General features: G+C 37.8%; 1 protein-coding gene across 1 annotated transcript in view; it reads left to right on the top strand.

Moving 5' to 3' along the window:
* Positions 1–2,989: 2,989 nt before the first annotated feature.
* The window catches only part of LOC129565767 (low-density lipoprotein receptor-related protein 2), an 87,815-nt gene continuing 76,093 nt past the window's right edge, over positions 2,990–14,711 (top strand). The window contains exon 1 of the mRNA XM_055440981.1: positions 2,990–3,263. Within this exon, the coding sequence (XP_055296956.1) occupies positions 2,990–3,263 (274 nt within the window). The remainder of the gene's footprint in view (positions 3,264–14,711) is intronic.

Genomic DNA, 14,711 nt, shown 5'->3' with positions numbered 1-14,711 from the left:
GAAATTTTTCTCGCTTCTTTTTCCAACACGAAAACGAAAACAACAACAAAAAGTGCATTGCATTGTAGTCCAGAGATTTTGTTTGATGTGTGTATTTTCATGTATTTTTCAAGAGCATATTTTGTCTTGACATTTTAAGTTTATTATGCATAAATGTCCATGTTTGCACACATGAAATCCAACTTTCACTGCTACTGCATAAGTAATTTTAGAAAATAACAACGAACAAACGAATATAATAATAATAATAATAACAATGTGATGCACAACGGAACAAAACAAAAGCAGCAGCGGCAGCGACTACAGCAGCAGACGAAAGGCAGCAGCAGAAAAAAAGTGCATGACGAAAAACAAAGACGAGCCAAACGATGCGTTTTGTTAGTGCTAGTGTTTCGTTCCACAAGTACAATTTCCTGTGAGCAGTGTGCATGCTCTCGCTCTCGCGCTCTCTCTCTTTCTCTCTACATCAATTGAAAGAGACAACGCGCAACATTTCGTTGTATATTGAAATAATTTGTTGTCAAAGTACTTCTTTTTTATGTTGCTCTATCTTTCTCTCTCGCATTTTATTCCACGTCTTTAGTTTAATTTTCGTTCATCACTGTCGGACTGTTGTCGGCATCGTCGTCGTCGTCGTCATTCTCACTCGTAGAATTCCGAGTGAAATTGTTTCAAGTTCTTCATGAACATTCCGTAACTCTCGCGCGTTAATTTCATTTAATTCTTTGTGTTCACATTTTGTGATTGCTCTTACCACTGGGTTTGTTGTTTTCAGTCAAATTGAAATGTTTGTGGTTCGTTCGCTTGAAATGAGATGAATATAATCAATGTATACGCATCACGGTTCTCTCTCTCTCTCTTTCTGCTGCCACTGACAACAAAACCGATTTTGCGGCGATTGCGTTTTCTATTTGCGTAATAATCATCGTTTTTCGGTTCGTTTAGTGTGTGTTGCTTGGTTGGTTGGCTTGTGTACGGACATTTGGTGTCATTGTTATCACTCGCTCCTTTGCTCACATGTACATCTTCTCGAACGCTTCTTCCAATTTCAATCTTATTATCTTCTATCATTGGATTTATGGAGTGGCCGCATTGAAGTCGGTGCGCATAATTTGCATTTAAAATGTATATATATTTCAAATAGAATAGTTTACACCATTTAATATGTGTGTATGGTGGTGCAATGAAGAGCGAGACTGAGCGAAAGAGAGAGGGAGAGAGAGAGAGAGAGTGATACACACAAACGCAGTAAGTGCTTGTGCGTACCACTCAAAAAAGATGTCTAATTGGAATTTATTCGATTAATTCCAATTGAGTATTCTTTATTCTTCCGGTTTTTGGTTTGAATTTTTAAATGAACGGCACAGGAACGACAATGCGGCCCCATGAATACACAAAAGGAAAATATACGCATGAGAGAGAGAATAAAAAAAGGCAGCTATTGACTACGCTGCCGCTTGAGTCAAGTCGGTTGAAGCAAGTAAAAAGATCGAGATGGCGATTCACCTAGGCGGTCTTGACTCGACTCGACTTGACGTTATTTTTGGTCATTTGATCTGAACTCGGTGCCTACGGCTTTTTAATGTTCAGTGCGGAAACACTTTAATTTTCATTCAATTCACTAATTTTAGTACATGTGTACACATGAAAATTGATTTGATTCATGAATTGTCTTGTGGTGTTGTGTTCTCAAACAATGGCATCGTGTACATGATATTTGGCCTAATTTTCAAATCACAATTCACCCAAAACATGTTCGTCTCACAATATTGCAAAAGTTCAACCACATAAAGTACATGCTGCTGTCGCTGTCGTTGTCTTTCACTCTCTCGTTCGTTTTCTCGCTGGGTGACTGATGCACGATCCGATTGTCATACAATCAATAAATTTTGACTGCCATGTTGTGCACCGTTACAATTCATGACCCATTCATTATCGACACGATGATAGGCTTCTCTTATTCGTGAAACAAAAGGGCATTTGCTGCTGTTGCCGCTTCTTCATTCAGCTCTCGCTTCTTGTTTTGCCTCGTTTTCGGACTTGTTCATTTTAATTATAGCTCTTAGATTTCACGTTTGAAGTGAAAAACGAAATCAAATTTTTCCATTAACACACAAAACAATGGCTGATGTTGCATCGCATTCTCTGCAAACAATAGCTCGAGTCAATTACAGACAAATGATTCGCGGTCTGTCGTGAGCGCTGACAACAGAGCAACACAACTCCGGGTACAACAGTAATAGTAACAACAACAACAACAACGGCAACAGCATTCTCGTCTCAGTTTGTGTGTCAGTAATGTGTTTGTATACGTGTGCATATAGATGCGAATAAATTTTCAGAAAATGTGAAAGAAAAACAACAAATTGTTCAAAAAAAGAAAATAACAATTCATTCATTACTCAGCAGCTGCCGCTCGTATGAATGTGTTGTGTGACTTGAAAGGTTCGATCACGACGAATCTCTCACGCCGCCGATTTCAATGTTAAATCGTATAATTTTTTAATTTCTTTTTCTTTCTCTCTCTTTTTGTGTCTATTGCAGAATCAATTTTGCAGCCGGCAAGGTGAAAAGCGCGCGCGTACAAACGCCAACGAGAGAAAGTTACTACAGAACGCAGTGTAAACAAAAACGACATTTTCGGTGTTTGTAAAATAAGTAACAGAAGGAAAAGAAAAGTTTCATCCAAAAAAGATAGATTTTTGGTTTGGTGCGGTGTGAAAAAAAGTTAAAATTATCATAAGAAAAGTGGGGATTTAAAACGATTAATAAAGTTACAGTATTTTAACAACAACAACAAAATCGAATTCCATTTTCTTTCGGTTGTACTTGATGGAAATTGAAAGAGGCCCGAATGTGCGGTGAATCGGGCAAATAGATTTATTACGATTTGATAAAAAAAAAATAAGTAAATTCAGTTCGGTAGAACCATTTTGTGTTTGAATACAGTGAGAGCAGTGGCACCACTGTGCTACAGGTGGTGAAAAAAATGTGGGTGTCTTCCATGACATCGCCTCATCGTTCAGCCGCTGCTCGATGTGGTAGTGGCCGCAACAATGACAGAACATCAACAACAACAACAACAACGACAGCAGCAACAGCATTCACAAAGCATTTTCGGCCGTTCACATGGAATGCGGCGCTAAATATGTGCGCTGCACTTGTGCTACTTAACACAGTTGGATTAATTTCGAATTCGGTAGCACGTGCTGACACAGTGCAGTATCCAGTAACAGCTGCGATCGGTAGCGTTATACCACCAGGTAAGAATGGTTTATTTTTTTGCAATTAACAACACAACAGTGTAAATCGCATGTACAGTATCCAAAGTAGTCCATATAAGAGGATCACCAAATAATTATTACCAGATAGCCAAATCCATTGTGGTTTCCGCATTTCACCTTCATCTCCAGTCTCACCGCAAATATCTTTGCGACTCGATTTAATCAATCTAATTAAGCGCAGGAAAAGTGTATTGAACTGTCAAATTGATGGCGCTGAGACAGGGTAGAGATAGAGAGAAATGCATTATCAATTGATTGACATTCGATTATCTTTTCACCACATTTCATTGTGAAATTCACAAACCAATTAATAAATTATATGCCATTTGCGCTTCGATTGTTACCACGACGATAGTGCGCACTTGCTGGCATTGGATGTGATTAGATATCGGCAATGCGCGAAACAACCGCTTGATTAGTTGATAAATAACAACGACCAGTTTTCAATAAGCGTATCGATTCAATTTTCATTTGATTTGCCGTGGAACGAACTAATCACAACGACATGAAAATATGCACACAGATAGATGGGGAGAAGAAAATGGATAGAAAGAGAAAAATCAAGAGCAAATTAATCAGTGTGTATCAACGACGATGATGGCAAACGACGACGACGACAACAACGGATTTATGCACTTGCCAACACTTACATATACGCAAGGCATCCAGATTAGTACTTACGTTCAGTTCATTGCGCAGCCAATTCAACGGAAAATAATATGCAAATGACGAATTATTAGGAAAACACTCTTCACTCGCTTGACATCGACTTGCCTGCTTACTCGCACATTCACTTGTTCGCTCGTTGTGTGTATCTCTCAGCCAAAGTGTGTTTGTTGTCGGGCAACAAGAAATACTTTGGCACTTACAAGCACATCGCAAACAATTTCCTGTGTTATTGAACGCTTAAATGCAAATGAATCGCAGCGAAACAGCAAGCTCTACATTCATGCTGCAAAGTGTATAGGTGTGACGGTGTATAGTTCTCGAGAGATGGGCATAAATAACGGTACACAAATATTGATAACAAAGTAAAATTATATTCATTCAGTTCATTCGATAAAGCGGAAAGCCTCGAACTTCATTATTTATAGCCATTGTACGTGCAAATATTCACCTTCAACGACAACGACGACGACGACAAAAAAGAAGAAAATAGTCACCGACTTGTCGTACCCATGCCATTCAGTCCGATTTGAAATTCGATTCACGCGCGCATTCACATTGAACGAAACAAAAGAGGAAGGAAAAAAATGGGAAAGATATTCTATAATAATCGCCCAGTTGATACACACACACACGTTGGTCATATAGTTATCGAATCACAGTTGCACACGAGGCAAATACAAATGTATCGAGTGAATTTTCGCTTCCGAACTTCTTTGCTTATGTTCATCACCTTCGAAGGCGAACTGGAGAGAAGAGTCGTTTTCTTCCTCGGTACACACATTTGCATGAAAAACTCATAAAAACCGTTTGTTCTTTGCAAAGCGCATTCGTTCAATTATTTACTTTGATCATTCTTCACTATAAATGGCTTTGGCCGCCGTCGAATTCATCTTCATATTTAATTAAGAATGATGACATTGAGTTTTCCAAGTGATTTCGGTTATTTGATATACGGTTTTTTTTCTTGTCCGCCCAGTTAAGTGCCTGTGTCAATGAATTTAATTTTGATTCACAACGCATAGCAAAAGAGAAAGAACGAGAAAGAGGCAGAGATTCTCATTCTATTTGCCTAAATGTCAAACCATTTAGCAATGCCTCGTTCGAACAATTTTCCGAAAATGGAAAAAGTCGACATAAACAAGCGGCACTATGAATAAATTGAGGTACACAAATTCAATTAATCTACATTTTGCCGTTTTTAAGAAGCTCTTTGACTTTCTTTCTCTATTCGGTTCCATCTCTTGCTCTTTCTCTCTCTCTCTCTCTCTCCTCCCATGTTACTGGATGTCTGTGTTCTTTCTTGTTCGGGCTCGTGAGTCTATTCAACATCGCATCATTTTCATTCATGTGCTCTCTCACGTTTCCCAAACATAATCCATGGTATTTGCAATGTGAATCTCTTTTTAAAATGCGAGAGATGGAGTAAAAATCGATTTTCTTCTTCTTCTTCTTCCCTCCTTTTGCTTTGCTGTGTGTCTTCCACCTCCTCGTACTCATCGTCGTTGTTGTTGTTTTTGTTGTTGTTGTCGGCAAAAGTTATCCTAAGAAAATCTCTGCCATTTAAAGCATAAATATTTATTTGTATGAAGCCAATTTTCGTTCGTTTGGTTTGGAATTGATTGCGCGCGGGCCCATGCGATTTTAACGAATGGAAATGCTGAAATTGAATTTTAATTTGAAACACAGCTAAAGCGAAAATCCGATTTCGCTTTTACCGAACAGCAACAGCACAAATGAAAATGAACTGGCATCCTGAACTGATGAGCAATCATCCGAAATTACCTTCGGGCTTTACAGAGCAAAGTCGCAGCAGCAGCGGCAGCAGCAGCATCATCACAAGCGCATCGGAAATTAAATGTTGAAATATTACTTGATGAAATTGCTTTTTCCCAATGTTAAAACGCTTTTCTTGTCCATGCCACATCATCTTACCGAAGAATTAGTTGAAAGAATTTGTATGAAATTCTTGAAAAGCATTGCTTGGAAATGCAAACGAGAGAGAGAGAGAGAAAGAGAGAGAGAGAGAGAGAGAGAAGTAGTTGTGGTGCGCTGTATGCTCTTATGGTGGTGGATAAAAGTTTGCTTGTTGAAAGGCGTAACAGCATCAACTGGATTGTATGCCATTCTAAATTTGTATAAATCGGATACTTGATACCATTTCTCAAGCGCAACAAACTCACAAACAACTCCAATCATGACTACTATACATAGTGAATGTATGCGTTTTTCAGTCCATTTCGTTGCACAGTTATTTCAGTGCTCTTTCATAATTCTGGAAAAATACGTACAAGAAAAAGCGAGAGAGAAATAGATTGAATTGCACTCGGTGCGCAGAGGAATTCAAACATTCGTTACCTCGGAAAAAAAAGAGAAGAAAAAAAATGAAACCAAAATGACAACCAGAAATGCCAAGAAAATGTTTAGGTTATAGATTGAGGTGTGCGCGGGTGAGGCGAGCGAAGAGAGCAAGAGAATGTGACTTAGAAAATGAATGTGACATGTGAAAATAGATAGGCCAACGAACCGTTTAAAGTATTTCATGTGTGTGGCAATAAAATATGTAATTCACGTAATTCACCACCATTTCAACTTGTGAGATCGCGCTCACTTACAACGCGTTCTCAATAAGTACTTGTGTCCTGATCCAGCGTATATTGTGTTTGCGCTGTTCAACATACTTCGCTTTGTTTTTCCATGTACCAATTTTCGGTTTTATTTGAATAAATTGTCAAATGCTGCATATAAAGGAGAAAGAACGGCAATTGTGGAGCACAAAGCATACACAAACCAAATATTGTATGCTTTGTGAGGCCTAGTGAGTGGCTGGCGCGCGAACACGATCACATACGTCATATCATACATTGATTTAACGAATTATGTACGGGAAATAACGAAAAACAAATGTTTCCAGTGTTTACACACACACACACTCTCTCTCTCTCTCTCTGTATGTGTGTCGGTATGGTGTTGGTGTGAGCAAACGAGTAAGTGAGTGTGTTATGAGCTGCTTCGTCTGTCATGCTGATTTGTATCACTAAACACGTTGAGAATTTGCATTTACGACGCAAATATGACAGCAGCGACAATTTTCTCTGTCGAAACGATGAATATGCTCATATGGTCCATGTTTAAGGCGAGAAACAGAGAGGGAGAGATAGCAATAGCAACATCTCGACTTGATTCTCTTTATGTTGCTGCTTCGACTGTTGCTTGTCAGTTTTGTCACATGAACAAATGACAATGATGACAAAAAAGAAATTGGGAAATTTATTTGTTTCGCTTTTCAGAAGGCTTACAATGAAATTAGGTATATACTACTGTGTAACACGATGCCAAACGACATAGGAAATTAGATAATTTTTTCCAAATTATTCTCAGCCTAGATGTTTTATGTCAGACGGATGCGAGAGTTACAAAGAGAACTTGTATGTTGGTATATGATATCATTACAACGGGCCATAATTTAATTAAACGGAAAAACATGAGATTCATTTAAAATTATATACGCACACAATCATATATGCGTCACAAGTAAAATGGTCACTTGGAGTTTGTTAACAAAGTTTGTTTTTATTTAATAGTTGCCCGTGGCACTTTAGAAGGAAAAAAAATGCGACAAGTACAAAACATAATATCCACTAACGATTTTTTCTCTAATCCCGCTTTTCTGTGCATAAGAGTTTATAAGTATCTCACGAGATGAGCGATGGATTCTAGGAATTGGGAAATCATTGCCATGACATCGAAGTGATTAAAACTTGCTATGCCATGAGAATGAACGTCGGCAAAAAAAAAAAAAAATAACGAACATTTACGTCGAAAACTATATAGCTGATGATGAAAAGTTAATTTCACATCAACATTTTCCAAAATGAGTGCACTGCCTTGAAGCAGCTATGAATTATTAATTCAATTAAACGATTCACGAACGCATGTTAGATCGTATTAACCACATATCAAAACCGAGTGTTTCTACAAATTCCAATTAAAACTGTAAACTTTTGACACGGAAAAATCGGCGCTGATGGTGTTTCCTTCACATGAGCAAGCGAATGAACGTTGTGAAAATTTGATCCTAGCGAAATGTATTGGTTTCCAAGCGAAGGAAATAACATAATTATTTAACGGCATCGCAACGTTTTTGGTTGGAATTTCGCATGAATTGGCTCGACTGATTTTCATATGCGTTCACATGTTTGCGCGTGTGTTTGCTTGTTTGTTGCGGTAAAAGTGTTCTAAATTCACCAATTTTGTCAGAGCCAGATAGAAAGATAATTCGACGTGCGTATTTGATTACGACAATATTTCACATAGCGCATACAATTTTATGATGGAATTTCATATCACACCAAAAAGCACAAATGCGTCGGTTTTAACGGTGCGATGTGGAATGAGTGGTTAGGAGTCTGGAGGCTCGAATATGGATTCCCCATTCCGAGTATGTTCAACGCAAATCACCGAAGGGAATTTCAAACAATATCGTTTCATAATGCATTTAATCTGATTTCCAGCGATTTTCACTACCATTGTTTCATTCGCTTGTTCGTTCGCTTGCTGGCGTTTGATCAGCGGTTATTTAAAGACATGGTGACGAGCTTCGAAAACATGTCAAAATGCAACAAATCACATTCGATGAGTCAAAGTACAGATAAACCTTAGCACTAGCAATCTGTGCCATTTTTCATGAGGCGTCTCCACTCGCATTGAGTTTGTATTGTGAATGTTAAGGTGCGTGCAACGCCCTTCAATGTAAAAAACAATACAAGTGGAGATGATACACGGGATTTATCTGTACTTTATTTTCTACTTCCTTTGGTTGATGGAACAGCAAAAATGTGCTCATACTCGAATTGGTAATTTATGCCCGTCAACACAGCAATGTTGGACCGTACACCGAGATTTTGAACGGTGTACACAACATTGTAGGCCTAAACAACTCAAAATATGTTTGCCGTGTGTATAATGTTTCATGCTTAAAATAATTTCTCCGTGTCAAAGGCATGTCTACTGGAAATGCTCCGGATGATACATCAAAAGCGAACGATTTAATGCATTTACGTTATCATGCAATTGTACACTAAAATATGTAGATTCAATAGCACTAACAAATACGCAGTCGCTATTGTCAACCTCAATGCATGTTTCAAATCGGATAATTACAAATTTTGCTTAAACTATGTATTTGTATTTGTATCTGTGTGTGTGTGCTGTTGTGCTTCACCCTTTCAACGCATGCTTTATGTTGCGCTCAGTTCAATCAGCAACAAAGAACATCGAAAACAATGATTTGACAGGCTCGTTTCAACATGTTGTTTGGAAATGCAGCAATTTGCCGACTCTATAATGGAATAGTATTCATTTACTAGACCAACGATGAGTGAGAGAGAGAGAGAGAGAGAGAAAGAGAATCTGCTAACAATAGACAAAAGCACGTTTTCTCTCTCTAAAGCTATATTATGGCCGTTAAAAGCCATGTATGGTTTAATCAAAATTGAAAATGGTCAAATAGCAAGCAATGACCGATTGCAATCATTCGATGAATTGACCAGAAAATAACTATATTAAAATAATGTAAAAACAGCTAGATTTTTCCTACGCGGTGATCACAATACATTAACAGTGACAGTGACAATACCAATGCCGCACGTACAAAATAAATCGAAACCGCGTCGCAAATTCCCGGGATTCATCTAGGACAGTATTCATGTTCCCGTCGATGGAGATAACAGCTAATGGGTTATTTGTTTGTGAAATTCGTTTTCATTGGCTAAATTTTGAAAAGTAAACTCATTCGTTCACTCCATTCGAATGCTGCATACATTTAATTGTTATGAGGTTCTTGTATCGGAGCACAAATCACCACACGTGATGTGTGTGAGTATGTGTGTGTAAACGAATTTATTACGAATTAAATAAAATTTAGCTAATTTATCGAGCAATTAATAGCTGGAAACTCTGACTTGGTTCTACGTTTATTGACTTAGTTCTTCGTATTTATGAATTAATGCGTCAAAATATCTGCAAAACATTTCCAAGTCACGAATATCGTAATCGATTCAAGCGTCTCCGCTCAAAACCACAAAACTTTTCCCAGTATAAATCTGTGGGGGGGAGGCATATATTACGAAGTGCTCGATTAGTTTTCGCATTTGATTTGCGATTACAAGAAGAAGACAAAGTAGTTGAAAATCATCATAATTCTTAGGCGCTTGTCTGCAATTCATTTCATGGCACTAGAAATTCCACTGGAGCTATTACGCATCGAATTTCTTATCGTGTGCTTTGACAACTAGAGGGCGAATTGATAACGAAGAAAACAGCCACATGGTTGAAGCCGCAAGATTTTCTTTGGCGTTATCAAAACACACGCAAAATAACTGTTGGAATTTCCAATTTAAATGAATTCGAAAGCATTTCATATTTAACATGCGATGTCACTGTGGCTGCGAACAGAGTAATTAAGCCACATGAAAATAATTCCAATTTAAATTTTGGATTTTGGTGACAGTGCTCATTCATGCAGCGATGCTCAATTTCGTTTTGTCGTCATGATTTTGTGTGTCAAGTTTTGAGTGGCAGTTTTAGCACGCATGCAATCTCAAAGCGTTAATGTGATCAATTAGAACACATGCAATTTCCCCAACTTTCCGCCCCGCACGAAAATTGTCGCATGGTGTTGTTCAACGGCATTGTTTAAACACTCAACTTGACAATTGGGTCTTACAAGAAGTATTGAATGTTTGTTGCGTGCGTGTTTGAAGAGAGATCGCTTGCGATATTGAATCGATTCTCTTAAATGCTCTGTCTGCACATCGACACGTTTTGCATCTGATTTCTTGAGATTGCCATTTTCGTTGTTGTTGGTGCTGCTTTTGTTGCGATAAGTTCTACACATGTTATCAACACATTAACTAAACTAACACACTGCTCAAATTACAATGTAGTGAACTTTTTTCGTTGTTGTTGCTGGCTTGTGACTAATTTATTTGTCGAAACAAGAAGAAATTAATGAAAACGATACTGTAATTTTATCTCGGCAATTTTCATTCGGCTTTCAATCAAATGCACTGCCAATTCCGAGCCGGTGAGAGATATACGTATACAACTAAATTACAACAAGTGCTCAATTTTGCGTTCGATGCACGAGTGCACACATAAATTGTGAAAAAATTGCTCTAATTTTACGAAACTAAGTGAGTGCAGCTGACGCAAACGAACGCGTGTACTGCTCGCACAAAAACTAATCGGAACATATTACAGCACACACAGCCATAATTATTCACTAAACAGGTAAAAGGTAAACGGCCTGCTCCCCACACCGATATTCATGTAAATGAGATCCCTTCAATTTAAATGTTCTACTATATCATGAAAATGTGTGTGTGTGTGTGAATTTGATATTATGTAAATTAACGACTATGCGTCAACTGCGTACACTTAATTAATTTGATTTATATGCGTAATGAACTATTCCAACATTGCCATCCAATTTACTCCAAACAAACTAACTTAAATTGAGTAAAATGTCAAAATGTTGCATTTTTCGCCAAAGAAAAGTCAATAAAATTCGATGGTAAGTTTGGAAAACTTTGCCACTATTATGGTAATTATAAACGCCATTTGTTTGCAGTTGGACATTTTGCAGTTGGAAGCGTTCATTTTCATTGCGGAAACAAACAAATATACATATCACATTGCCAGTGCATACTTCCCAACAGAGAGACAATGCGCGCGTCTAGCCTAATCGATTTTTAATGTATCAATTTACCGCATCGATATATTTTGCGTGTCTCGTACAATAACAGTGCTAGTCTAGCACACCAAATTGCTCGTAGTGCAGTAAATAATCCATTAGTTTAGTCGAATTTGTAGTTTGAGATTTCACTCGAATATATATATTGGCCAATTGGCCAATGAGCAAGTAAATCGACATCAAATGGCAGCACCAACGACAGCAAAAAAAAACTTTCTGCTAATTACTAATACGGCCCAATGATCAGACTCACATCACTCCACATTTTAGAGCAGTCACTGCTATCGACTCGATGGTGTGTGCCTTTTTTTCCAGCTCAGTTGTTTATTCCATTCACGTTCGGCTGTTCGGCACAAGATTCTTTTTCGGCACACCAGACTCATACACAATGGCGTGAACGCTGAATGTGCGAGCCGGAGTGAAAAAAAAAACGACCAGAGGGTAAAAGGGAAATATATCGTGGTCGTTCATCTGACACGTGTAATGAATAAATATATATATATATATTTAAAGTAATGAAAACCCGAGTGAGAGAAAGAGCATTAACAGGGATTTTGGTCAACTAAGACTCGCAAAATATACATGTACATTGTACACATACAAAGCGAATCTGTTTTTTGCTGGTGCTGCGTTTGGAATGGTGTCTATGTGCCCGATTATTTGCATAATTTGCGTCCTGCTGAGTTTTCGACATTGTGGCATTTTCAGCTTTTGACTCGGTTAACTCTTCAAAGTGTACTTAAAATTTATGAAATATTTGCTTGTTATGAAAATTCGCATTTTTGTCCCTATCTTCGTCACTCTTTCTATCTGTCTACATTTCTGGTTGGGTTCGTCTGAAAAGTTTTTGAAACCGCATCAACAATTTAAATTGAAGGAAAATTGAACGAAAAACCACATGATTATGCTTGAGTTTTGGTACTCGCAACAAAGCGCATTAAATTGGATTGTTTGGACCGCAATTTTACTGCTCCACAGCTATGAGAGAGACAGAGAGAGAGAGAGAGAGAGAGAAAAATATATCGATTATATTATCATGCTTCATTTCAATGGGAAATTGAAATGAATTCACTGGGAATTAATTACGATTTTGGGCATAGTTTTCATTTATATCCAAATCATCATTGAACATTCAATTAATTATAGATTTAGAATGATGCGGTAGAAAAAAGAAGCGGCGGCCAATCGATATTTTGAGAATTTGAAAATGGGGATGGTCATTAATTATAATTCGATTTAGTGCAAATCATGCCACATGCTTAAAATAAAGCCACTGTCACACACTCAATGTGTGTTGGCTTTGCGAAGTAATGTGCATACGTGCGTTTGTTGTATTCCCGCCAAACAATAAAAACAGTGGAGGAGGGAAAGCTTCACGCTAGCCGACCCGATGTTTGCATGGAATATTTGTTAGCGAAGCAACTTTTTTGCCCGTTTAACAAAATCGTTCATTGTAAATGTTACATATATAAATTCATGTGCATTCGACAAAGAATAGTGTTGTGTGAAATATGGAGACAGCAAAGAGATTATCGAGATGTAATCGGCCGACGAGTACAGCTAGAACGAACTATACATATGCGCAACGCACAGAAGCACCGACGAACAGCATCAGCAACAACAACAACAAAAATACTCGCATAAAAATATTGAAACATTCATTCGAGTGGAATGATAAAGATCGAGGATTGTGCCAACCCAAAGCCAGCTAATTATAATTCACACATTCTCATAATAATATCATAAACAACTCGGTGTCGACCGTCTCCTGCCGTAGTCGACAACGACGACGACGTAGACGACGACGGTTTCTCTCGCTTTTGCAAGCTTTCGCACTACGTACGTATGTAAAATGTTGAAATTCGGTGCAGAACGGCATTTAAGCGGTGCAACACATGAGCCGGCAAAACAAAATCGCATCAGACGCCGAATTCCAAAATGTAATTATGCAAATACGGCGTTTATAATTCGATTAATCCGTTTGACTCGGGGACAACAACAACAACGAAAAAAAAGTACACTCAACGATAACAACCCAATGGCAACGCTGTGAAGCACAATGTTATTATATTCAACAGATCCAAAACCTTTCAGAGTTCTGTTTTTCCCTATCGGAAGTTCACTAACATGAATCATGAATGACGTTTAAAATGCCATTTTTGACAAATGACCATTTCCAATATTTGGGTAAACCTTGTGACGAAATCATTTAATCAAATTTCTAAACTCTACCGTATAGATGCCGCTAGAGCATCATTTGCTGAATATCTTCCATTTACGATTCATGTTGTTGCCCAATGGTGTGAATGAAGAGATGAAAATTGGACCGACAAAAAATATATGTGTGTCCATATGCTGTGGATTTTAATCACTTGAGGTGTTGCACATACACCAGTGACAACATTTTCATACAACATTTTATGCTTAACACTTTGCAATGACTATTCAACAGCAGCGCTTTTTTTCACCGACTGTTTTTTTTTCCTTTCGAAAAAATTGATTTTTTATTACATTTTTTTCTCAGTCGATTGAAGTTTTTTTTTCTGGAACATGTATGCACAATGCGACTATTTTTTTTCGCTTTTTCTCTCTCATTTCAATTGAAACATCTCGATGGACTTTTCACCGAACGACATTTTGTTGTTTTAATTGCTTGACAAGGCATTTAGACATCGATGTGAGAGAAAAAACATGTCCGACGAGACGATTTAATGTTGAAGAGTTTCTTGAATTGCTGTTGGCATTGCCCCATGAATGCATCCACATAGAGATGAGAAAAATCCATCGAGAAAAAAATAACTTGAAAAATAATAATGGAAAAAGAGACGTAATTGTCACCACTTAATCGAAAATGAACAAAAAAAATATAACAACGACATCCAAGAAATTAGCGACCATTTCTTGTTGCGTCGTTGCTTGATGGCGCGCCGACGACGTTTCGATTTTCTATTTTCCACGCAGTTGTTGTGTGAAACATCTGCAATGACATCAAAACAACAAAAAAA

Source organism: Sitodiplosis mosellana, unplaced genomic scaffold, assembly GCF_009176505.1.
Source record: "Sitodiplosis mosellana isolate CC-2019 unplaced genomic scaffold, AAFC_SMos_1.0 Smas_scaffold_3, whole genome shotgun sequence".
Lineage (NCBI taxonomy): Eukaryota > Metazoa > Arthropoda > Insecta > Diptera > Cecidomyiidae > Sitodiplosis > Sitodiplosis mosellana.
The sequence above is the reverse complement of the archived record's forward strand: the minus strand, read 5'-3'. Positions and strand labels throughout refer to the sequence as shown.